At 42.0% G+C, this 25,174-nt stretch overlaps 1 protein-coding gene across 3 annotated transcripts in view; it reads left to right on the top strand.

The window, feature by feature from the left end:
- CELF2 (CUGBP Elav-like family member 2) overlaps window positions 1–25,174 on the top strand; it is a 797,242-nt gene that overhangs the window by 281,962 nt on the left and 490,106 nt on the right. The window contains exon 1 of one of the 3 annotated variants that reach the window (XM_027593422.2): window positions 9,548–9,995. The exons of 1 other annotated variant lie outside the window; for it this stretch is intronic. In XM_027593422.2, the coding sequence (XP_027449223.1) occupies window positions 9,943–9,995 (53 nt within the window). In that variant the 5' untranslated portion in view covers window positions 9,548–9,942. Of the gene's footprint in view, window positions 1–9,547; window positions 9,996–10,426; window positions 10,473–25,174 lie in introns of those variants that run through there. One more of the 3 variants, XM_027593424.2, reaches the window with a different exon arrangement.

The raw sequence follows: 25,174 nt of genomic DNA, 5'->3' as shown, positions 1-25,174 counted from the left end.
CAAAGGTCTCCACCACTAGATTAGAAAATAGCTTAACATCACCTGGCTATAATTGAGAAGGTTGGATGTGATTTGAAGAAGAAAAGAAAAATGCAGCTGAATTTAAGCAGAAAATCACAGGAGTAAGCCACATAGAGTAAAAAAAAAAAAAAAAAGAGACAAGTTTTTAGACCCCTGTTGTTCGAAGAAGCTTCTGACAGCTTAGAAGTAATGATTTCATGAATAAGAACATGATCTACAACCACGTAGGTGTGTGGACATACCTAGAAATGTAAGATCGGAGACAAACTTCAAAATAGGGCCAGGCACGTTTTTTAAACTACTCTGTATCTCCCAAAAGGATTACTAAATAGATACAGTAATACAAGAGGAGGTCATAGATCTCTGATTATAAAAAGAAATACATGGAGAGAAAAAAAATACATGGAGAGAACTTAGGAAATAGCAAACGTGTAAAAGAAAATAAAACAATTGAAGTTATGCTAGCTGTCTACAGCTATACCACCTCTGATGCACCCAATCTCGTCCAAAATGATGCTAGTCATTGTATTTTTGTTTCCTAACAATTTTTTTTTTTGCATTCCTGCACGTAAGTGTGGATACTGTAAGTCACAAACTTGAGGTCTCTCAGTGTGTTTTGTTTGGTCCTCACTCTGTGTGTGTGTGTGTGTGTGTGTGTAAAATCTTAAGTCAACCATACAAATCAGAATTCACCTAAAAAAGTAAGATTTCTGTCACCCTTGAGTGAAGGGGTAACTTGTGGGCTCCACCTGTTATGGCAAGAATAGATTGGGTAGGACTCCTGCCCCCGGAGCCTCATCTCTCTAGCGAGCCGCACTCCCTCCTCTGTGTGCTGTTCCTTAATATTGCTGAATTTCCATGGCGAGTAATTACACATGTGTACAGTATAGATAGATTTTTCTGTGTCTGGTCTTCAATAGGAGTGGGAAAAAGAAAGATGGGTGGTAGGGGGAGGAAACATAATGGTAAAAGAGAAAGAAGACTGAATATTCCGGAAAAACTGGAGAAAGGAAGATTGTTGCATTTTTTTTTTTTAGATTTTATTTATTTATTTGACAGAGAGAGAGAGATAGTGAGAGCAGGAACACAAGCAGGGGGAGAGGGAGAGGGAGAAGCAGGCCTCCCGCCGAGCGGGGGAGCCCGATGCGGGGCTCGATCCCAGGACGTTGGGATCACGAACCGAGCCGAAGGCAGACCCTTAACGACTGAGCCACCCAGGCACCCCATGGATTGTTGCATTTTAATGGACCTCTTCCTTGCCAGTTTCACTCACTAGGATGCTTCTGTGGACTGTTGGCAGTTGAGTTTCCAATCCCTGGTAGCAACACAAAATATTGATAATATGTTATATTTAACGTACTATGTCCTACATTTTTCACTTATTTGGAAAGTTTTTCAAAGTTATTCCACCAAAACATGGCTTTAATGGCTTCATAAAATCCCATTTTATAGTTACAACATTGTGTGTGTGTGTGTGTGTGTGTATATATTCATGTACCTTAAATTGTTGGACATTTAGGTGGCCTCTAATAGTTCATTAATATTAGTATTGCAATGAATATCTTCTACATTAATCTTGAAAATAAAAACCTTTAGAAGTGAAATTTCTGGGTCAAATAGTAAGGATATTTTTAAAAAAATTTTTGGCACTTATTACCAAATGGCTTTCTTGACAACAGTTTAAACATTCACCAGTCATATATGAGTGGGCCCATTTAATTGTACCTCATTCTACCATTACATATAACCATTTAAAGATGTTTACCAGTTTAATGGGTAAAACACTGTATCTCATTGTATTTTAACTTATATTTCTTGATTCTTAGAGAGATTTTTATATGCACATTTTTGCTCAGGTAGAGTATGTATAAATGACATATATGAGGGTTGAAGCAGGGGTTGTTTCCTCCTATGTAGGACCAATTAGGGATGGATGTTTACAAAGGAAAGTATGAAGGCAAGCAAGTGGTCACTATATTACTATAGTTATCTCACTCAGAAAGGACGCTGAGAGAAGTGGTTTTTAAAGGGAGGTGAATGGATGATCAGTTCATCTTCAGAGATCTAAGAATAAATCTATGGTAGGGCGTCTGGGTGGCTCAGTCAGTTAAGCATCTGCCCTGGGCTCAGGTCATGATCTCAGGGTCCTGGGATTGAGTCCTGCCTCTGGCTCCGGAACAGCGGGGAGTCTGTTTCTCCCTCTGCCCCTCCCCCTGCTTGTGCACGTGCCCGCTCTCCTCAAATAGGTAAATAAAATCTTAAAAAAAAAAAAAAGAATAAACCTATGGTTTCTGCTTTCTGCCTTGATCTATGAGTTAGATATGTTCATGGGAAAGTCTTATTGAAATCACCATGCTCATTAATTTAATCATCCAGCTGAATTACATTTTGACTTTAAAATGCTTTACACTTGTTTCTGATTGTCAATTACAAGATACCCGCCATGTACAGAATGAGAGTGACTCCAAAGCCAGACCAATGGGTTTCAGATCTTGCCTCGGCTATGACCCTACAATGATCATTTACCCTCTCTCTTGCCTAAAAAGTTTCCATGCCTATAAAATGAAGACAGAAATAATATCTGCCCCATAGGTTGTTATGAGGATTTAGTGAGTTAATTTTTGCAAAGACGTTAGAACAGTGTCTAGTACATAGTAAGTGCTATAGGCTTGTTAAATCAACACACTTTTTCTCTAATTTTCACTTCTAGGCCCTTCTTTCTATAACTGTCTCAACTGTTTAGTGATCTAAGGAAATGCTTAAGTGCACTAGAGGAAATTAAATATATTAAGGAACTCTTCACAATATTTTGTAATCTAAACGTAATCTTTGGGCAGTACACTTGGATTTTCATATATTGAGATTATCTTAAATTGTGGCAAACTGGCAGCTGTGTTTTGTTTTCCCCTCTCTAATGAAGAATAAAATAGGAATTAGAGGAACCAGTTGGAGCTGTGTCACAAGCAGTTAGTAATTTCCAAACTTGTCAGTCAACAAAGAATTATTTTCACTGAGCTCGAGTCCCAATTTTTAGAGCATTAATGTAATTATAAGTGATTTTAAAATTTCTCATTAAATGGTGACTTAAGGAATCTTTGGCATCAATAATTTAAAAAGGGGGCGTTGATTCAGGGAGAATGATGCAAAGCTTAGCTTTTCTTCCTAGTGATTCAGGGGTAAGAGTCCGGTCAGGCAGTCCTCCGCCAGGGGCAGAAATTGACACCGTCTCATTGACTGGCAACTTGGCCATTAGGCTTGCCTTGTCTCAAAAACTCAGATTTCCCTTTTAAAAACCGATGAGGAATCCTGTCTGTAAGCACACAAACACCAGAGCAACCTGAAACTGCCATTTCAAGAAAAACAGAACAAGATTATAAGATCCATGTTGCAAGTCTTATTCCCAGGCCTGGGCCCTGGGGACAGTCTGAACAAAAATCCTTTTTCTGGGCACTCCTTTGTCCCTGTTGGTGTAAGCCGTGAATCCTAACAAAAGCAGACTGGGAATTCAAAGAAGGACATTACACAGCTTTGAAAATCTCATCTTCCGGGCGCCTGGGTGGCTCAGATGGTTAAGCGTCTGCCTTCGGCTCAGGTCATGATCCCAGGGTCCTGGGATCGAGTCCCGCATCGGGCTCCCTGCTCCTTGGGAGCCTGCTTCTCCCTCTGCTTCTCTCTCTCTCTGCTCCTCTGTCTCTCATGAATAAATAACTAAAGTCTTAAAAAAAAAAAAAAAAGAATACTTAAAAAAAAAAAAAAAAACTCATCTTCCGTGGCAGTATAGGAGTTAAAGCTTGAATTTCCTTTCTTTCCCACTGTATGTATCAAATTTGGCCTCTGATTCCTTTGCATGGCATGAAAGGCAGTGGGCTGGGTGTGAGTCTCCTCTCTCTTTCTTTCTCACTTGTAAAATATGCCTGGCAAAGACCCCACACTCCCCTCCCCCAGCTTGAATCCATTTTGCCCTCCTGTTCAGCTGACTAAGGTTCCACATGAAAAAGCATTCCTTCCCAGGTGCTAGAAGGGCCTTTGCATCAGTAGAGAATACTCGGTACATGCGTCGACCCTGAATAACACGTTTGGCCTTTCCCTATACGTAGCAGGTTTTGAAGCTATCTCTTTAGAGACCCTTTAGAATTTTAACAAAATAAATAATAGCAATCTTTTTTTAGTGTCCCATAATAGTAATTCTCAAGTCATTGACGTAGCAACAACACACGTCTCTGTTCATAGGCTTTCCATTGCATCAGGTGTTGTGAGCCAAACATGGAAGCACTTGAAATTCCATTCAAGTTATATTATTCATTAAAAAAAAAGAAGAAGAAAAACCGACCATCTTTGGAAGTTCGTCTCTACAGACATCATTAAAGTGAGGATATGTACAATACACATTTTATGTAACTGAAGATTAATGGTTAACTATTCAGGTACAGATTTCTTCCAGCAGGAGCTGATGCGTGGTACAAAAACAAAACACAGCAGCTGTGTTAACTGCCAAGTCACTCTGTATAAAATAAATATAGAGATGCTGCCCAATTTATAAAACGTCAGCTTCAGTCCATCTGAGCATATCAATGCTACCACCAGTTAAAAATGCATTCAACTAGCCAGGCTTAAGACAAGACGGCTGGGTGGCATTTCCTAATGCCCAACACTGATATCCAATATCTAATAAGATACAAGCATACTTTAATCATATCCCTGCTTTGTTGAAAAAGCAGTCTCAAATGTGGCTTTTTATGTTTGGCTTATAACAACTAAGACAAGAGAAAAGCTTTAAGAACTTTTAAATAAATGCATTTTGATGCCTACCCAATGACATCGGGGTGCCTTTATAGACCACCAGAAATGAAAAATAATAATCACCGTAATCTTGCTATTTTTATTTAAGAGTCAACCTAGCATAGGGTTATCAGATTTAGCAAATAAAAACACAGGGCCCATAGTTAAAGTTGGCATTCGGTGGGGGAGGGAGCAAATAATTTTTTTTATTATAAGTATGTCCCGTGCCCTATTGGGGAGGGCATACTTACACTAAAAATTTGCTCGTTGTTTCTCTGAAATCCAGTTTTAACAGAGTGTGTTATGTTTTATCTGGCAACCCTTGTCTATCATCATTACCACACTATGGTTTGCTATGTAAAGCATGCAAAGCTGGATCCTATTTCCAGGGTCAAGAACAAGTGCTGGAGATTCTGAGCTTGGTCCATCTGCCAACTTTAAAACACTAGCACATCAACAAGACCAGAAAAGCTGCTTTAACAGAAGTAGAATGAATGCATTTCCAATTAGTCATTTCAGTTTCTTATAGGGAGAGGGACCTCACCCACTTGAGGAGAAGTTAAGAGCTGGCAAGTAAGAAAAAAAAAAAAAAAGCCTGGGACAAGCAGAAGGGGAAAGAATCTTTATCAGGAAGTAACAGAATTAGGAACAAATAAGTGTAAAGCAAGACTTCCTAAAAGAAAAAAAATTATTTAGAATAATCATATTCCTAGGGATCAAGAGACAGAGAATGAAAAAGAGGACATTAAAAATGTGTATTTTTTTCCCCTAGCAAAGGTGCTTTTATTTTTTATTATTTTTTTAATTTTTTTTAATTTTTAAGTTTTTTACTCTCAGAAAGTTAGACATTTTGTGGGAGAGAAATTTCCTGAGACTTCATACCTGCTTTCCAAACCTCTCTTCAGGAGTTAGTCTAACATCCCACTGATGGAGAAGGCCTATTTTCTTTTGTCCTTTGGCTAATTCACACCTCCAGGTGCTTCCTGGTCCTCTGACATATAAGATTAGCTTCCACAGATCTTCAGCTTTGGCTCCAGTGACATTGACTATGCCCATGTGAGAGGCTGTATGACCTGGTAAACTTCATGCTTGCTGACTTTTTCTCAGCATTTTTCGGGGTCTTCTGCAAGGGCCTGGGTCTGGTGTGAAATTCAGATTCCTGGGCTCCTGCTGTTGTCTCCCTACTGAGATTCTGCCTTTCAATGTGCTTTCCAGGTGACTTTAAGCTCAGCACAGGCTCATGGGGCTTGGGGTTTCCTTCGGGTGGAAAAGGTACAGACTATGGGGTTGCTTCTGTTTGGATTTGGGTTTGGTTTCTGTACTTGGAAAGAGGCAGGGATAGCACAAAACCTTTCGTTATACGAACAGGAGAATGTTGAGTCTTGCGCTGGTAATAGTAGGACAATTCACGAATATTGCTTCTTATGGATTGGATTCTTTCTTAACACATAGGGAGCATTCCAAAGAGCCAACTATTGAAGAGCCATTATAAGCAACGACAAAGTAATCTGAGTTTTTAAAGGTGCAAATTTATGAAAATATGAAAAAAAGAACACAGATCAAATTAAATCTTGTAATTCATACTGTGACATGGAGGAAGATTATATTTTTTGGCCCGAGTTTGTGCAAGGCTAAGTAAGCTTAACCTTTGCGTTCTATGTATAGAAATTTTATTCTTGCTTTTCCTGACTTATAGAGGAATCGTTGGCCCAGTTTTGAACAGAGCAGTGTTTTTGTCTTTAGTGAGCACGCTCACAGGTGAAAGTGAGCAAATCACTCTGATGGGCTTTCTCTTAGTAGGACACTCTGATGGGCTTTCTCTTAGTAGGAAGGATCCATCTGATGTGAAGCTGTTCAGAATCAGGAACGTAGTGCTTGGAGGAAGGGGAAAAGGAATCCGTGGTATAGAAAACGTGGGCTTACTCCAGAGGGTATGTAAGGAAACACTTGATCCTCAGGGTTAAGAAAGCAAGGGGCAAAATATTCAGTGTGTTTTGGACTCAATATGACCTTTAAAAGATCATTCATCTCCCTCGTCACCAAGTACTTCCAGGAAGTGGATTTGGAAGTGTGTCCTGAAAGCTAGGATCTCTCTAGGGAGCCCCAGGCATAAAAGCGTGAGATTTAAGCAACCCCTCTTTCCCATCCCTAACCTGATCCCAGCCCCAGTCCTACCCTTGAGCAGAGGCTCTCTGCCCGAATATTCCTCTCTGCTGGCGGGGGTGGGTGGGTGGGGGGGGTGGTTGTGCCTGCAGGGGTTGTTCCTGGGGTCCCATAGGCACACCTTCTGGGTCCCACCCCTCCCCCAAAGGGCGACTAGCCCTGGGAGCTCCGGCCATTTGCTTACTTTCTGCGTGCCCAAATGTCCTCATCTGCATTAACAAAATGGGGGTGCGTCTGGTAATTCACCTCATTAACAAGTTAGTTATGAGGACTGAACAAGTTAATACCCTGAAAGAAATGAGAACAGTTCCTTCTACCTAGTAATAAACTTTCACTATTGTCTCTTTCTCTACTTGAATTTGGTGCAGACTTTTTTCAGAGGAAAGTTTCTACTGCCTTAAAAAGTTTTTGGAAGGACTAATGCCTGAAAATGTTATTTCATGGTTTATGAGCATGCTGTTGTCTTTTTGTCCTGTGACCAGAAAGCCAACTTCCTCCCCCTTTCACCCATTAACCCTGAACCCCAAGAATTAAGGCCTCCTTCCCTGTCTTTCCCCAGATATGAATTCAGGGGTGTGGGGGGTTCATGATATAAGGATGATGCCATTAGAGTCACAGAAACTATTTCATTATAATCTTTTGTTTTTCTCTTGCTAACTTTCTAAAGGGAGAAACACGTTACTAATTATCTAAGCCTTCGAAACCCTTTGGAGGTCCACTCTGCACAAATGTTATTATTATCACCCACATTTGGTGACGTCCTTGGGGATTAGAAGTGTTAGTTTCCACATTATTACTTCGTGGCCCAAGATCCCCAGTGGGACAATAATACAGCCCAGGAAGAAGCATGGAGCCCCAAAGAGGCAATAGTTGGGGTAAAAGCCATAAACTTTTTAATTTCAGTATAAAGAGGATTGTACTTCTGAAGAGAGTCATTTCCAGCCATTAAGGAAAGTATATGTGACTGTAGAAGAACAAGCATATGTTGGCTGAGTGTTTGCTGCATATTTTAAGGATGGAGTCCTTCGAGAAAGGGGGGATGGGAAACGGATTTAAAATGCTGTGAGAGGGCATTTGGAGTTGACGAGGAAAACTTCCTGATAATAAAAGCAGCATGCTTCCAATAGCTGTCACCACATCTTTCCCTGTAGAGATTCTGGAAAGAACAGAGATCTTCTTTCTTGGTAGGTTCTGCCTAAAAGCAAGAGACAGGAACCCTTCCTCCTGGCTGATGATTTTAGATAGTAAGGTATTCACAAAATTTGAATCATATCATGTTCCCTTTAAATCTTAATTATTCCTGGGGTGGCTGGGTGGTCAGTGGGTTAAGCATCTGACTCTTGGTTTCAGCTCAGGTTATGATCTCAGGGTCCTGGGATGGAGCCCCCCATCTCGGGCTCCATGCTCAGGGCAGAGTCTGCTGGAGATTCTCTCTTCCTCTGCACCCCTCCCCCCGCTAAAATAAATAAATCTTTATTCTTCCTTGTTGGGCAAGTCCCTTGTTGGTGCAAGTGTCTCCTTAACACCCCCTAACATTGGTTAAACTCTCTTTTCTACCAAGAGGAAAAAAAAGCCCTAGATCAGTGCCTTTAGCTGGTTTATGTGTCTGGGTCAGTTGTTTTATTAGACCAGTGAAGCTGATTTTCCATTTATGGTAATGATCTTGAAAATTCCTTTTAAAATAAGTGTAAGAAAAGGAGAAATTTGATGTATAGAGAGAGAATATCAGGTAAAGCTCATGTTGCACGCAGTTCTGAGAGGAATCTTAGTGACCTGAGAGACTTTCTGTCTGGAGCCCACTGTACCAGATGATTTCAAGGTCTTTTATCTCCAGAGTCCTGCTAGGACAGGAGGAAGAGCTTCAGCTGTAGAGTCTCAGCTAGAACCGGGGGGGAAAGCAGAAAACCATGCTTCAGAGGAAGTGCTTTATGAAAATAAGGAATCTGTACACTCACAAAGAAACTACATCAGCAGAGAGGAGATGCTCTGGAGATGCTAGAGGAAAATAATCCTACTTTTGAGATATATATATATATATCAAAATATATATTTATTTTCTAACATCTGCTATGCACAGTTTCAGATGATCATTGAAAGGATGTTCAGCTTTAAAGGAAGGACAAAAGATATACAAGTTGAGGAAGAAAAGCCCACACCCTTTTCCCTTAACAGTCAGAGAGATTCTACATCCCCTCCCTCATGCTATTTACAAACACAAGAAAGAAAGGAGAAGGGAAAAAAAGCGGTGTAGCAAAATCACTGCCAGAAAACACACAGTAAATTCTAGCTTGTTAGCAGCCCGATTCCAAATTATTTTTAAAAAACAAATCCTAACAGTCATGTAGTTCCAGCCTCTGAGGGGAAGCTCTAAGCCGGATGCTAGTGTCCCAGAACCCAAGACACACACACACAAGTGTCCCAGAACCCAAGACACACACACACACACACACACACAGAAGTGTCCCAGAACCCAAGACACACACACACACGAAGAAAGAAAGAAACCTAACCAGTCTTCTGACAGGAATATGAAAGCAAAAATCCGCGAGGCAGGAGGAGTGCCCCAGAGGAGGAGGCTGCATGCAGCTTGCCGTAATCTGTAAATGATTGCTGGTAAAGTCTGGAGGCTTCAGGCTTGATCTGTGTTTGTTCCAAAAGAAAGCCAAGGAGGACGGTGTTAATAAAGAGAGATTTAACCGAGAGCTGTGCTTGGAATAAAGTGGGCTACAAAAAGGTCAAATTTGATCAGTTGGAGCAGATTACAGGGGCTTTAAAAGGTGGTGTGCAGAAATGAGCCGGGCCCGGGAAGTAATGTAGCGCAGGATTGATGTGGGGGTGGAGAGCAGCCGGGACGCGCGAGCGCTTATCGGCCGGGGAAGTGGGCAGAGCCGGCGCCCCGCCGCCCGGCCCGACGCGAGGCCGGCTCCCCCTCGCCCCGCTCCCCACCCCGGGCCTGCGCTCGCCTCCCGCCCCCAGACCATGGTGTCCCTAATCTCCGACTTGGAGCCACTCAGAGACTGGAAAGTTTTAAGGTAGGCCTGCTTTTCTTTCTCTCCCAGGGCTCTCCCACTCGCCGCCAAGTTCCTCCCCGCCCGCGGGGCAGCCGGTGTCGTCGGAGCCGCCCGCGGGACGGGCGGACCTGCCGCCCCGCGCGCCCAGCCCAGGCGCCCCGGAGGCGCGGGGAGGCCTCGTCTGCCGGAGGTGGGGCGGGGGCGGGGGCTCGGGGAGGGGCGCGTGCTCGCGAAGTGGGGGGCCCGCAGCGGCCTCCCCGAAGACCCCGCGCCCACGCTCGCGCCTGCGCCCCCGGGGCGCGCAGCCGGCCGGGCGAGCCGGGATGTGCCCGACTCTTCGGGACTTCTGCTGAAGAAGGCGGACTTCTTCCAGAAAACCGTAGTCCTCCTCCTCTTGTGAGAGAGTCTGGGGGAAACGTGGGTTCGTTTTCCTCCTCTTGCCCAGGTCTAATTTGGCAAAGCCAGTCGTATGAAAAGCTCAGCGGACCCTAAAACTGAGTGAGTACGATTTATGAGCTGAGGTCTTCTCGGACTGCTCCTAAGAAGGTGAACTCTGACCTCTTCATCTCTCAGAGGCCCAGGAAAATTAGAACACAAGGAGCGCCAAGGGGCAGAGCTCATGCATCACCCCCACTTGGGTCTAAGCTGGCCCCTTTGGTAGGGTTCAGGAGGAATTTTAGGTTCCACTTAACACCAAATGCTATTTCCCAGCAAAAAACCACTTTGGGCAATTTTTGAAATATAAAAGTGTTAAGTTGAGGGATTTTTATCAAAAGTCGTTCTACATGATGTCATGTCCCAAATACCTACCCCCCAAGCGTGGTTCCATTGGAACCAAACGAAGACCCAAACAAAGAACAGAAGTGTGTACCTTACTGGAGCCTCTTTTTCCTGACATTTATCTTGTGTTAATTAGCCCTTACTTATTTCCCTCTGAAGAGTTCTCCCTTAGTGTTTGTCTAATTGTATTCTTTTTAAAAGCCCACAACATAATAGAAAGAGCAAATAACAGAAAAAAATGGCCAATCATCATTTTAATTTCCTTATTTTAAATCATACATCTTGTTTTTTAGAACTTTGTGCTGTGCATGTAGATCATATAGTATGTGCCATTTTATAATCTGCCTTTCTCCAGTTAAATATCAAATGTATTTTCATGTTTCTGCCTATTCTTCATAACCATAATTTCAATGACTAAATGAGGCACCGTGATGTTGGTGTACCTTATTTTACTAAATTACTCTGTTCATTGAAAATTTAGATTGTTTCCAGTCCTTGATTTGTATGAACAACAACACAACATCTTTGTGTGTGTGCGTGTTTTGAGTAGTCTTTTCAACTCATTTACTTGGAAACAAATTTCTTGAAAAGTTATGCTTAAGCTATTAGTGATGTGTTGGTAGTATTTCCCTTTTCTGAAGAGTAAGAAAAGGGCAGAAGGATTTTTATTTTCTTACTGAAGGACAACATAATGGGATGTAGTATTTATTGTTCATGTACCTGTCATGGTATTTAGATTCCTTAAAGGACTTCTGACTGCATAGGAATACGACTCTCCCATGAACTAGCAGCCCAGTGATGCACTGTTCTGGGTGCTAAGAAAGATGAGAAAGGTTCTTATCATGCAGATGGTGGCTGCAAGAAGTTCATTGTTGAGAAGCAGGTGAGACCAGGTGAAATGCCACAGGAAAGGGACAAGGGATTCCTGGGGTTCCAGGGAGGCAGAGTGTCCATCTGGAGCATCAGGAAAAGGGTTCCTGAAGTAGGTGACATTTGAGAAAGGTTACTGAAGGATCCACGCACATAGCTTTTTGCTTTCATTAAATAATTCCCAAGATTTCTAGATGAAAGGGCACGAACGTTTTTATGGGTCTGTCTGTGATATTTTCTTCTGTTTGTAGGTTTAAATTTTATTTTTAATCGAGAAATAGAAAAGTACTTCTGTAAGTGTTCTTTTGATGTAACTATTCAAATAAATTTTATTGCCTTTCTTTAACTGGATTAGTAACGCACTTTTAAAATTGAAATGTTTCTTAAGAGTGCTTTTAAAAACATTGTTTTGGTGATTAACTTATTAACAGTATTGTGCAAGTGGATAAGTTCAGGAATGTGTGTGACTCCGAATGCAAAGTGTAGCAGTGCAGCCCTCCAAAGGCCTTTTTAGATAACGATCCAGGTCTTAACCCATTTAAAACGCAGTGATACTGTTGTCTTTCCCCTCAACGTGTGCCTAAACATCACTGAAGTTGACTTTATGGCTAGAATAAGTAAAGCTTCACAAACTGGGACTGGCAAGGCCTGAGAAAGAGCAACAGTTTTACATTGACCACTCTGGGTACCCCGAGTTCATTGGGTCCACACCTCGTCTTGGTAAGCATTATTCCATCAGTTTTTAACTGTGTTTAATCCTCTCCTGGGGTAAGGAATTATAAAGGGGCTAGTGTTTATGGATTGCATTTTAAATTCCGTAATTGTGTACAATGAGGCATCCTTTTGGCTAATTCTGATTCATTGAGCCATTCGCTGGCCAACAATAAGAGGCTGCCTAGCATACGTGGGAGGAGGAAGGCTATAACGTGACCTTATACGTGGGGTCAGCTGGCGTATTTACATGTAAGTTTACGTATTTATATGTAAATACATATACGTGGGGTCATCCGGCGTATTTACATGTAAGTTTACGTATTTATATGTAAATACATATACGTGGGGTCATCCGGCGTATTTACATGTAAGTTTACGTATTTATATGTAAATACATATACGTGGGGTCATCCGGCGTATTTACATGTAAGTTTACGTATTTATATGTAAATACATATACGTGGGGTCATCCGGCGTATTTACATGTAAGTTTACGTATTTATATGTAAATACATATACGTGGGGTCATCCGGCGTATTTACATGTAAGTTTACGTATTTATATGTAAATACATATACGTGGGGTCATCCGGCGTATTTACATGTAAGTTTACGTATTTATATGTAAATACATATACGTGGGGTCATCCGGCGTATTTACATGTAAGTTTACGTATTTATATGTAAATACATATACGTGGGGTCATCCGGCGTATTTACATGTAAGTTTACGTATTTATATGTAAATACATATACGTGGGGTCATCCGGCGTATTTACATGTAAGTTTACATATTTATATATAAATACATATACGTGGGGTAATCTAGCAGGAGAAGGAAGAGGTGTATGCTAATGCCATACAGGGTTGTGCGTGATAGGAGTTATGTCAGTCAAATGTCCGAAATCCGGGTTTCCGAAATCCAGTAAAATGTCCGAGAGCCCCCGTTAACAATGCAGAAAGGGGGCACCATTGCTGCCCTTGTCTGATGAACAGCTGAGCGGAAGGCTTGCTGTGTACCGGCAGAAAGGCTTTCAAACCCGCATAGCCTGGAGTATTTTCAGGTGTTTGCTCCAGGCCTCATATCTGGGGTTCTGCCACACCTTTTGCTCCTGAAAAGTGATCGCAAGGCCCAGTTTTTAAATCTGCTTACGTCACATTTCAGTGTTTCAACATACGACCTGGTGGGGGGCACCCAGGTTGAGGTCATAAACCTTTCTCAAGAACTGCATATTTGATGTCCTTCCGTCCTAGGTCCATTTTGTCAAATGGAAAAATCAAGTCTGGGAAGGGTGTGTGTTGGCTGTTCTAATGACGGTCTACCTCAATGGGCATCACTTCCACCAAAACACACGCCCACCATTTTCACCAGGGAGACTCCCCTCTTGACCAAGAAAGCACAAACACAAAAGCTTCACTCAAAGATTCAAAATCCTCTAAAGAAAAGAATATGCTTAGCACACAGAGGAGGAAAAAGGAAGTGACAACGACAGGAACAAGCCTGGCCATATGATTAAATGAGATTTAATATTCACTGATACTTCTTGGGGGAAAAAAGTTGACAGTTGTGGGGAATTAACCAGGCGGAGACCTGGATACCTGGCCTCCCTGGTGCCCCTGCCCAGCCCCGGTATCACTTCTGTGGAAGAGTCTAGAAGATCCCGAGTCTAGTTTAACTCTCCCATTTAGAGATGAGAGAGTTGAGCCCAGAAGATGAAGTGATAAAGGAGGTCGCAGAACTCATCAGCAGGACAGGTTGTCTCCACTCCCCCATCTTCTGAGGGGCTTATTCACCACCTTCACTTCCATGCCCATCCCTCCTCCCCCGATTGAGACGCTCAGCCCAGACCTGTCCTCAGAGCTCCCAGACGTCTCCTCAGCAAAGCCAATTGTATGTCCCAAAGATGACTCAGGGTTGCAAACTGTGCCTATAATCTCCCCCCAAGACCTGGCTCTTTTCCGGTGTTCACGGGCTTATGAATCACGCGGCTATCCAGCCAGGTACTCAAATCCGAAAGCTACGCATCCTCCCAATCCCTCATTTTCCCCTCTTAATTACATCCTCACAATCACCCGCTCTTGTTGATTTCAACTCTCAGACACTCACAGACTCTCCACTTTCCTCCCCTTCCCTTGCTGTCCTTTTGTTTTGCTCAGAATTCCACACTAGCTCCTCAAGCATTTCTCTGCTTCCATTCATGCTCTTGTGGCCTATTTTCCACACAAGAGGAATGAGAACACTTCGGAATCCATAAATCAGATCATGTAACTTTCCTATTTAAAACTTCCCCTTTACTCTTCAAATAAAAGCCAGTATCGCCGTTCTGACCTACAGGACCCCATCTGACCTAGCCCCTGGACTGCGTCTCCAGCCTGCCTCCTCCCTCTTTCCCACAGCTCATCTTCCTTCACCGTCTCTGGTCCGCTTTCTCTTCCTCAAACAAGCCAAGCTTAATTCGGCCTTAGGATATTTGCATCAAGGACTCTCCTTCCTGGCCTGGAAATCTCCTTAGCTGTTTGCAGGACAGGAGGCTGCTTGTCATTAAAGTCTTAGCTCAAATGCCATCTCCTCAATGAAGCCTTTCCTGACCCCCCTAATTTAAAGTCGCCCAAAGTCACTTGATAGCATATCTCCTTGATAGGCTGAACTATATCCAACTGCCAGTATTTAGTAATTTTTGGCCAGTAAAAATCTTAATTTCATGTAGTTCAACTAATATTCTCTTGGTAGCACTTACCAATACCTGCTATTTTCATATGTACTTATTTATTCCCTCTCTTCCCCCATTAGAATAGATGGTTTGTGTGATAATCGGTGTATAACCAGTACCTAAGATATTTCCTGACACATAACAGATAATGAGTGAATCAATGAAGAAAGAATGAAGTGGTCAATGGTTGTCTCCCCCTCATTGATTCGACACTCCATGAGGCCAAAGGCTTCATGTATTTTGTTAACACTGAAATGCCAGTATTTATCACAGTGGTCGTGCTGTGTGATGTGGAATGAATGAAGGACTCCTAAGTCGCAGTTGAATAATCTCATCTTCAGGTTCTCATTCCTGTTCTAATCCACAGTGACTGGATTTGATAACATGGAACATTTCTAAATTCTCTGAGAATCAGATAGGTACCTATTATTCAAGCAGAATTTATTCTTTCTACATAAGAGAATGATCTAGACCAGGGGTTGGCAAAGATAGTAAATACTTTGGGTTTTGGGGGTCGCACAACTTCTGTTGTAACTACTCAACTCTGCCAAGGTAGCGTGAAAGTAGCCATAGGCAATATGCAAATGACTGAGCTTGGGTGTGATGGAATAAAACTTTTTTTTCTATTTTATTATGTTAATCACCATACATTACATCATTAGTTTTTGATGTAGTGTTCCATGATTCATTGTTTGTGTATAACACCCAGTGCTCCATGCAGAACGTGCCCTCTTTAATACCCATCACCAGGCTAACCCATCCCCCCACCCCCCTCCCCTCTAGAACCCTCAGTTTGTTTTTCAGAGTCCATCGTCTCTCATGGTTCATCTCCCCCTCCGACTTACTCCCCTTCATTCTTCCCCTCATTGAATCCCCTCTGTGATTCAACAGTCTTGCACACTTCACAGTGCTCACCATAGCACATACCCTCCCCAATGTCTATCACCCAGCCACCCCATCCCTCCCACCCCCCACCACTCCAGCAACCCTCAGTTTGTTTCCTGAGATTAAGAATTCCTCATATCAGTGAGGTCATATGATACATGTCTTTCTCTGATTGACTTATTTCGCTCAGCATAACACCCTCCAGTTCCATCCACGTCGTTGCAAATGGCATGATTTCACTCCTTTTGATGGCTGCATAATATTCCATTGTGTATATACACCACATCTTCTTCATCCATTCATCTGTTGATGGACATCTTGGCTCTTTCCATAGTTTGGCTATTGTGGACATTGCTGCTATAAACATTGGGGTGCACGTACCTCTTCGGATCCCTGCATTTGTATCTTTGGGGTAAATACCCAGTAGGGCAATTGCTAGGTCATAGGATAGCTCTATTATCAACTTTTTGAGGAACCTTCGTACTGTTTTCCAGAGTGGCTGCACCAGCTTGCATTCCCACCAGCAGCGTAGGAGGGTTCCCCTTTCTCCGCATCCCCACCAACATCTGATGTTTCCTGACTTATTAATTTTATCCATTCTGACTGGTGTGAGGTGGTATCTCACTGAGGTTTTGATTTGGATTTCCCTGGTGCTGAGTGATGTTGAGCACTTTTTCACGTGTCTGTTGGCCATTTGGATGTCTTCTTTGGAAAAAATGTCTGTTCATGTCTTCTGCCCATTTCTTGATTGGATCATTTGTTCTTTGTGTGTTGAGTTTGATAAGTTCCTTATAAATTTTGGATACTAGTCCTTTACCTGATATGTCATTTGCAAATATCTTCACCCATTCTGTCGGTTGTGTTTTGGTTTTGTGGACTGTTTCTTTTGCTGTGCAAAAGCTTTTTATCTTGAAGTCCCAATAATTCATTTTTGCCCTTCCTTCCTTTGCCTTTGGCGATGTTTCTAGGAAGAAGTTCCTGCGGCTGAGGTCAAACAAGTTGCTGCCCGCGTTCTCCTTTAGGTTTTTGATGGACTCCTCTCTCACATTTAGGTCTTTCAACCGTTTTGAGTCTATTTTTGTGTGTGGTGTAAGGAAATGTTCCAGTTTCCTTCTTCTGCATGTGGCTGTCCAATTTTCCCAACACCATTTGTTGAAGAGACTGCCTTTTTTCCATTGGACATTCTTTCCTGCTTTGTCGAAGATTAGTTGACCATAGAGTTGAGGGTCCATTTCTGGGCTCTCGATTCTGTTCCATTGATCTATGTGTCTGTTTTTATGCCAGTACCATACTGTCTTGATGATGACAGCTTTGTAATAGAGCTGGAAGTCTGGAATTGTGATGTCTCTGGCTTTGCTTTTCTTTTTCAACATTCCTGTGGCTATTCAGGATCTTTTCTGGTTCCATACAAATTTTAGGATTATTTGTTCCATTTCTTTGAAAAAAGTGGATGGTATTTTGATAGGGATTGCATTGAATGTGTAGATTGCTCTAGGTGGCATTGACATCTTCACAATATTTGTTCTTCCAATCCATGAGCATGGAACGTTTTTCCATTTCTTTGTGTCTTCCTCAATTTCTTTCATGAGTCTTTTATGGTTTTCTGAGTACAGATTCTTTGCCTCTTTGGTTAGATTTATTCCTAGGTATCTTAACGGTTTTGGGTGCAATTGTAAATGGGATCGACTCCTTGATTTGTCTCTCTTCTGTCTTGTTGTTGGTGTATAGGAATGCCACTGATTTCTGTGCATTGATTTTATAGCCTGCTACTTGACTGAATTCCTGTATGAGTTCTAGCAGTTTTGTGGTGGAGTCTTTTGGGTTTTCCACAGAAAGTATCATATCATCTGCAAAGAGTGAGAGTTTCACTTCTTCTTTGCCGGTTTGGATGCCTTTTATTTCTTTTTGTTGTCTGATTGCTGTGGCTAGGACTTCTAGTACTATGTTGAATTGCAGTGGAGATAGTGTACATCCCTGCCGTGTTCCCGACCTTAGGGGGAAAGCTCTCAGTTTTTCCCCATTGAGAATGATATTCTCTGTGGGTTTTTCATAGATGGCTTTAATGATATTAAGGTATGTTCCATCTATCCCTTTATTCTAAAGAGTTTTGATCAAGAAAGAGTGCTGTACTTTGTCAAATGCTTTTTCTGCATCTATTGAGAGGATCATATGGTTCTTGTTCTTTCTTTTATTGATATATTATATCACATTGATTGATTTGCAGATGTTGAACCATCCTTGCAGCCCAGGGATAAATCCCACTTGGTCGTGGTGAATAATCCTTTTAATGTCCTGTTGGATCCTATTGGCTAGTATTTTGGTGAGAATTTTTGCATCCATGTTCATCAAGGATATTGGTCTGTAATTCTCCTTTTCGATGGGGTCTTTGGTTTTAGGATCAAGGTAATGGTGGCCTCATAAAATGAGTTTGGAAGTTTTCCTTCCATTTCTATTTTTTGGAACAGTTTCAGAAGAATAGGTATTAATTCTTCTTTAAACGTTTGGTAGAAATTGCCCTGGGAAGCCATCTGGCCCTGGGCTCTTGTTTGTTGGGAGATTTTTGATGACTGCTTCAATTTTCTTTGTGGTTATAGGTCTGTTCAGGTTTTCTGTTTCTTCCTGGTTCCGTTTTGGTAGTTGATACATCTCTAGGAATGCATCCATTTCTTCCAGGTTGTCTAATTTGCGGGCATATAGTTGCTCATAATATGTTCTTATAATTGTTTGTATTTCTTTGGTGTTAGTTGTGGTCTCTCCTCTTTCACTCATGATTTTATTTATTTGGGTCCTTTCTCTTTTCTTTTTGTTAAGTCTGGCCAGGAGTTTTTCAATCTTATTAATTCTTTCAAAGAACCAGATCCTAGTTTTGGAATAAAACTTTATTTACAAAAACAGGCAGTGGGCTGGGTTTGGCCCATTGGCCATAGTCCACCTCTTATTTATTATCTAGGCTAATGATTTGACTCACAAGAAAATAGAAGTGGCTTTGACAGAGAGATGTTTTCAAATCTCATATGACAAAGTGTGTATTATAAACTTGCCTCATTATTGGGAAAAAAAATTTAAAGGAGGCTTAGTAATATTTCAAAGGTCAGAGATGTCTTAGGTCACGAGCATGTGACCTCACAAAGATGTGATTATAGTCTGGAGAAAGTTTATGGGTTATCATATCCCTTAAATGTTCAGATGAGTCTTAACAGTATAACAAGATACACTTTTGCCTTTTCCCTTACAGAGTGTGTGAGAAACTCCCATTAATGAGAACAGCACATGTTGATGGAAAAAATAGACCAGATCCTGACATGTTTTAAGTAACTGTTTGGCCTCGTTTCTTTCTTTCTCATTGCTTTTGCTCTAGCTCATTTAGGAGACATTCCCCTTTCACATGCCTGATAAATCTCCCAAGATGAATTCCACATTCACAGGGGAAAACATGCTCTGTAATTTTGAATGAAGGCCATGTGTACATACTCTTCAGCTCCCATGACGTGACTTCTTGGAGAATCCTGGAGTGGGGAGAGGTTATGTGGAAGCTCTCTTGGTGTCCACTGAGGGTAGGCTGGCCATCTGCAGATCAGGGGTTAGTCCTCTTTGAGGGTGACATAAGAATTATTCATGCTTTCTCTGTGCCAGGCATTATGCTAAGTGCTTTATATTTAAAAGCTCGTTTAATCTTTGCAACAGCCCTATGACGGTGGTGGTGGTGCTGTTGCTCCCATTGGCCACGAAGTGGACTTGGGTTTGGCTAACTCAACTTTGAAGAGCCAGAGCACTTACAAGATGATGTCATATACTGTCCTGACATAGCACCTTTCTTTGGTACATTGGTAACTTGATGAAGCATGTTGCCTTAACTTAACCATGTCTCAGATGGGAAAAATGTGCACCACATCATTCTTCCTTTTCCCTTAGGGAAGTCTGAAGAATTGTGACCCAGTTACTGCTGGGTACTTAAAAAAAAAACACGTTTGCAGAGCAGGAGGGAAGTAGGCTATGAAAATAGAACAGTAATGATTCTCGAGGTAGAATGAACTGTGTGTTTGTGAAAAGTGAATACAAGACCTGGGCCTTTTAAATAATTTATTATATTGGAGAATAATGTACTATTTTTCACAAAGCATGATTAATGTAGCCCATGACATAACTAATAATGACAAAGGTTATTATAAAATCACATAAAAATGTAGAGAAATCCTGTTATCTGTTGGATGCTACTGACATCACGTTTTTGTCTCATTCCAGCATTGAAACAAAACCAAAAAAACCCTCATGAGTTGTTTCCACTCCACTGACACAAATAATCAGTAGAGAAATATTCAGTTGACAAGTATGTTTCCCCCCAACCCTAGATGGGTCTGTTTCACTCGTGGGCTGGACTAGCAGAGTATCAGGTAGAAAAGCAACAAATCCAGATCATTTGAATCCCCTGTTAGGAGAAACACAGGGGGGTGCCTGGGTGACACAGTCAGTTGAGCATCCAACTCTTGGTTTTGGCTCAGGTTGTGATCTCAGGGTTGTGAGGTTGAGCCCTGCATAGGGCTCCACACTCAGCACAGAATCTGCTTGAGATTCTCTCTCCCTCTCCCTCTGCCCCTCCCTACCTCTCTCTAAAATAAATAAGTAAATCTTAAAAAAAAAAAAAAATGCAGGAAAGAATTCTTCCTCTGATCAGGTAACGTCTCCCAAAGGTCAGAGAGCATAGTGAAACTGTTTTCACAAAATAAAGAAGAATCACAGGCCACTTTTATTCTATCATTTAGGAACAGAAAGCAGAAGGTACCACTTACCTGCCTCTCACACATGTGTTCAGGCTCAAAGTGTCAGAATCCTAGAATCACATGCTGTAAAGGATGCTTAAGGAGAGGACTCTGGGTGTAGGTTTCCTGTCTGTTCTCATGCAAAGCCCCTGCTTAATCTCCCCTCTCCACTTTTGTGCAAGGAGAGAGAGGGTACCTTGAGAGATCCACTGATCACTCTCCTCTTTCTTCAAGTCTATTAAAAAAAAATCTCTACCCCCCCACACCATATTATTCACAGACATGGATTGTCTGTTTTGTTTACCACTGTGTCTCCAGCTGTGCCTAGTCCTGACCCAGGTTTGATACTTCCTAATTTCGGCTGAGAATTCTCACTAAGCCTCTCTCTGTGCCACCCCACCCCACCCTCTTCTCAACAGGAAGGAAGATTTTTCTTCCCCTCAATGATCATAGCACTTAATCAAAACTTTAGATCCTCAAATGCAAGTGCACATTTTCTCTTCTGTGACATTATGTACATCTTAGTTCCGTTAGCAGAACGAAGAACTCCCTGAAGATGGGGAAGGTCCCTGTCCGATTCATCTTCTCATCCACTTGCATCCTTTATATCTGCAGACAGTGCATTTGGCCGAGCTAGTATTTGCACGGATATCCATACATTCCTCATTTGTCAGATGAGGGAGAGAACCAGATTATATCGAAGGATCTGCATCTGTAAAATTATATGATCAGTGTGCGGTAGAACAAAGAGGCACCCTCCCACAGGCGCACCTCCAGGCCATCCCATGCATCCTTCTCCTACACTGTCAAGTTTTTCTCGCAGCAAAGCAATTCTCTTTATATTGATCCTCATTTTCTTTCAAGGCTGTGTTTTATTCCCAATCCCTCCATAGAGTTGATGGCCTAAACTACAAACCGGTTTTCAGATGTTCTGTCTCTGAACCAGGCCTATAATGTAAATCGGCCGTTCCAGGGATGAGCTCTGCTGACACGTACAGACATTAGCAATCGTAGGACGCGTCCTGAGGGGCTGGATATTGCAGTCTATCCAGGTTGCAGGTGCTTCAGGTAACCACAGCTTTGGAACTCCATTTTTGTTTTTCATTGCCCTAGTTTTTCATTCTTATAGAGACACAAATGTCTAAGCCAGAAAGAATTGTCAGAGGCCCGTGGAAACGGCAGCTTTATATATTTTATTGTGTTTCCTGGTGGGTAAGTGAAAGATTTTTGTAAACTGGAAAAATGTTGCCCTAGTTTAAGTTTGGTATTTACACATGGCACTTAGTGCTTCTTCTGAGACTCTGCATATGACCTTTCTTTGCCGCCGTCCTTAGCATCATTACTGACCATCCCAACCGTTATTGAGCGCCCCACAGCTCAAATGCTCTTACCTTCTTCCCCAGGAAACCAGGTGTTTAAAAGGTTTGTTCTAACTGGAGCTCCTGAGTGTAACATTGCCTGATAACCCTGTTCGAATTGGCCACTTGCCTTTCCAGAGCTCCCCCAACATTTAGTTACGACGCTACAGGGATGTAGTTTAAATGACTACTTGGAAGTTGGGGGCTTTTCCAGGTGTAATTAATATAGAACATGGTTCATTGTTTGCCTAAATTGGGAAGTGATCACCACCGTAAGCCTAGTTCACTTCCGTCCATCAGCACGCATGGTTACAGGATCGTTTTTCCCTGTGATGACAACTTTGAAGATCTGCTCTTAGCAACTTTCAAGTATGCAGCACAGTATTATTAGCTGCAGTCGCCATGCTGTACACTCCATCCCCGGGACTTATTTATCTTGTAACTGGAAGTTTGCACCTTTTGAGCCCCTTCACCCATTTCGCCCACTCCCATCCCCCTAAGTACCCCCTCCCCCACCTCTGGTAACCACCAATCTGTTCTCTGTATTTATGAGTTGGGTTTTGATGGTTTTTTTCTTGTTTGCTTGTTTTTTAAAATCTACATGTAAGGGAGATCATATGGTCTTTCTTTGTCTGACTTAGTTCACTTAGCACAATGCCCTCAGGGGTCCATCCATGTTGTCACAAATGGCAGGATTTCATTCTTTTATGGCTGAGGAGTATTCCATTCTGTTTCCATTCTGTGTCTGTATGGTGTGTGTGTGAGAGTGTGTGTGAGTGGGACATCTTTATCCATTCATCTATTGATGGACACTAGGGTTGTTTCCACATTTTGGCTCTTGTAAATAATGCCGCAGCAAATATGGGGGTGCATATATCTTTCCGAATCAGTATTGTTGTCATTTTCTTTGGGTAAGTACCCAGAAGTGGAATTGCTGGGTTGTATTTTTTTTTTATTTTTCTATTTTTACATTCAGTTTATTTTTAAGTTTTTAAGGAACCTCCATAATGTTTTCCACTATGGCTGTATCGATTTACATTCCCACCAACCATTTCTCCACATCCCTTTTCTCCACATCCTTGCCAACACTTGTTATTCCTTGTCCTTTTGATAATAGCCATTCTGATGGGTGTGAGGTGATATCTCATTATGCTTTTGATTTACATTTCCACGGTGGTTAATGGTGTTAAACACCTCTTCATGTACTTGTTGGCCAGGTGTGTTGGAAAAACTATTCAGGTACTCTGCCCGTTTTTAAATTGGGTTATTTGGGTTTTTTACTATTGAGTTGTACGAGTTCTTTGTATGTTTTGGATATTAACCCTTTATCAGATATATCCTTTGCAGATATTTTCTCCCATTTGATAGGTTGCCTATTATTTTGTCGATGGTTTCTTTGCTGTGCAGAATGGAATGTGTTTGTTTATATTTCCTTATCTGTTCCTTTGGGTTATAGAGCAACTTCCATGAAAGCAGAAATTGTGTCCCTATCAGAAGGCCCACTGTGCTGGGTATTTATGAAATGTGCACATTTGAGTGACATAGCAAATGTAGTTCTTTTACATGCAGATGGAGAGTAAGATTGGGTGCTATTCAATAGCATTATGCTCAGGAACCCCAAGAATATTTGGGTCCTGATATTGACCGTGGCTACCCTTCATGTACACGTTTCCGGAGAGACTGAGGAGAGAAGGACCAAGATGGGGCCCATCATTTTCTCAGCTGAGGATTCTGAAAACCATTTGTTTGGGAATCGCTTTGTGGGGGGAGGCTGGAACATTCTATGACACTTAGCCTCCCATTCTGCCAGTTCTGCCAAACCCAGACCCTCATGGCCTAAGAGAAACAAGGACAAACTGAAGCAAGATAATAGTTTATAATTAAATGTAGCATTGCCTCAAAACCCCAATATGTATCAATCCAATGAGTTGGGCCAGACTACATAGACTATATCCCGTTTTAACCCCCAAATCTAATCTAGATTGTCCCAAATTACTTCTGCTCTGTTTCACATTGAAACCTCGGTCTGTTCGTTAGGAGTGTTTTAGCTGCAGGTATGTTTCCGCTCCATTTTACAATGGTCTAAACCAAGGGTTGGCAAACTTTTTCCATAAAGGGCCAGTTAGTAACTATTTTTGGCTTTGCTGACAAACCATATGGTCTCTGTCACAACGACGCAACTCTGCCATTGTAGCGCAGCCAGAGACAATATACAAATGAACAGGCATGGCAGTATTCCAAGAAAACTCTACAAAAACAGGCAGTGGGCTGGATTTGGCACATGGGCCATAGTTTGCTGACTCCTAGGTTAGCCAAAGGACTATATATGCTCCCCTGAGTTTTAGACCTTTCAGCGCCAAGGCAGCCTGGACAGAAGTAGGGAAACTGAGCTAGAGAAATCAGCAAGAGAGAGAATATGTTTCTCCAGATGCTCTGTGCTGAGCTGGCCTAAACTGTACTGGGCTTTGGCCCCTGGAAAGAAGAGAGAGTATATAAGGAGTGAGGGAGGGATGGCTAGACTGTTTCAGACCCAGGATCACTTTTCACTTGGGCCAGATTGAGGCAAGAAACAGAGCACAATTTGCCTTTAAAGGGAAGACCCCGCACTTCTTCTCACCTGTCCTTGAGAGTTACCTGGGATCTCATCAGTCCGTAACAAGAACTCATCCCTTTGGGGAAGGGGTCAGATCATAAAATGAGACCAAGGAAGGGAAGAAAAGAGGATCTTTGCAAAACCTGCCCGGCAAGGATTACAGGAATCTGTGGACAGAAGGCAGATGGGATCATTTATTGCCCCATGCCCAGAGACAATGACTTCTAAAGAAATGTAACATGACCCTCGGTGCCTTTGGTCTATACCCACTATTGCTGTCTTCATCACCACAAAATTGACCTGTTCTTCAGAATGTGGCCATGCATTTTTGTATTAAACAAAAATAAATCTCATTTATGGAATGAATGCTAGATTAAGTACACGTATGATCATAGCAAGCAGAGAGATTTAGCATCTCATGGAAGCTCACATTTCCTGCTTACAACAGGTAACTCTTTGCCCCCACCATGATGGGCCTTTCATCACAGTCACTGTAGAATAAGAGGAGTATCTTTGCAGAAATTTAGGATTAA

Source organism: Zalophus californianus, chromosome 9 (genome assembly GCF_009762305.2).
Source record: "Zalophus californianus isolate mZalCal1 chromosome 9, mZalCal1.pri.v2, whole genome shotgun sequence".
Classification (NCBI taxonomy): domain Eukaryota; kingdom Metazoa; phylum Chordata; class Mammalia; order Carnivora; family Otariidae; genus Zalophus; species Zalophus californianus.
The sequence above is the reverse complement of the archived record's forward strand: the minus strand, read 5'-3'. Positions and strand labels throughout refer to the sequence as shown.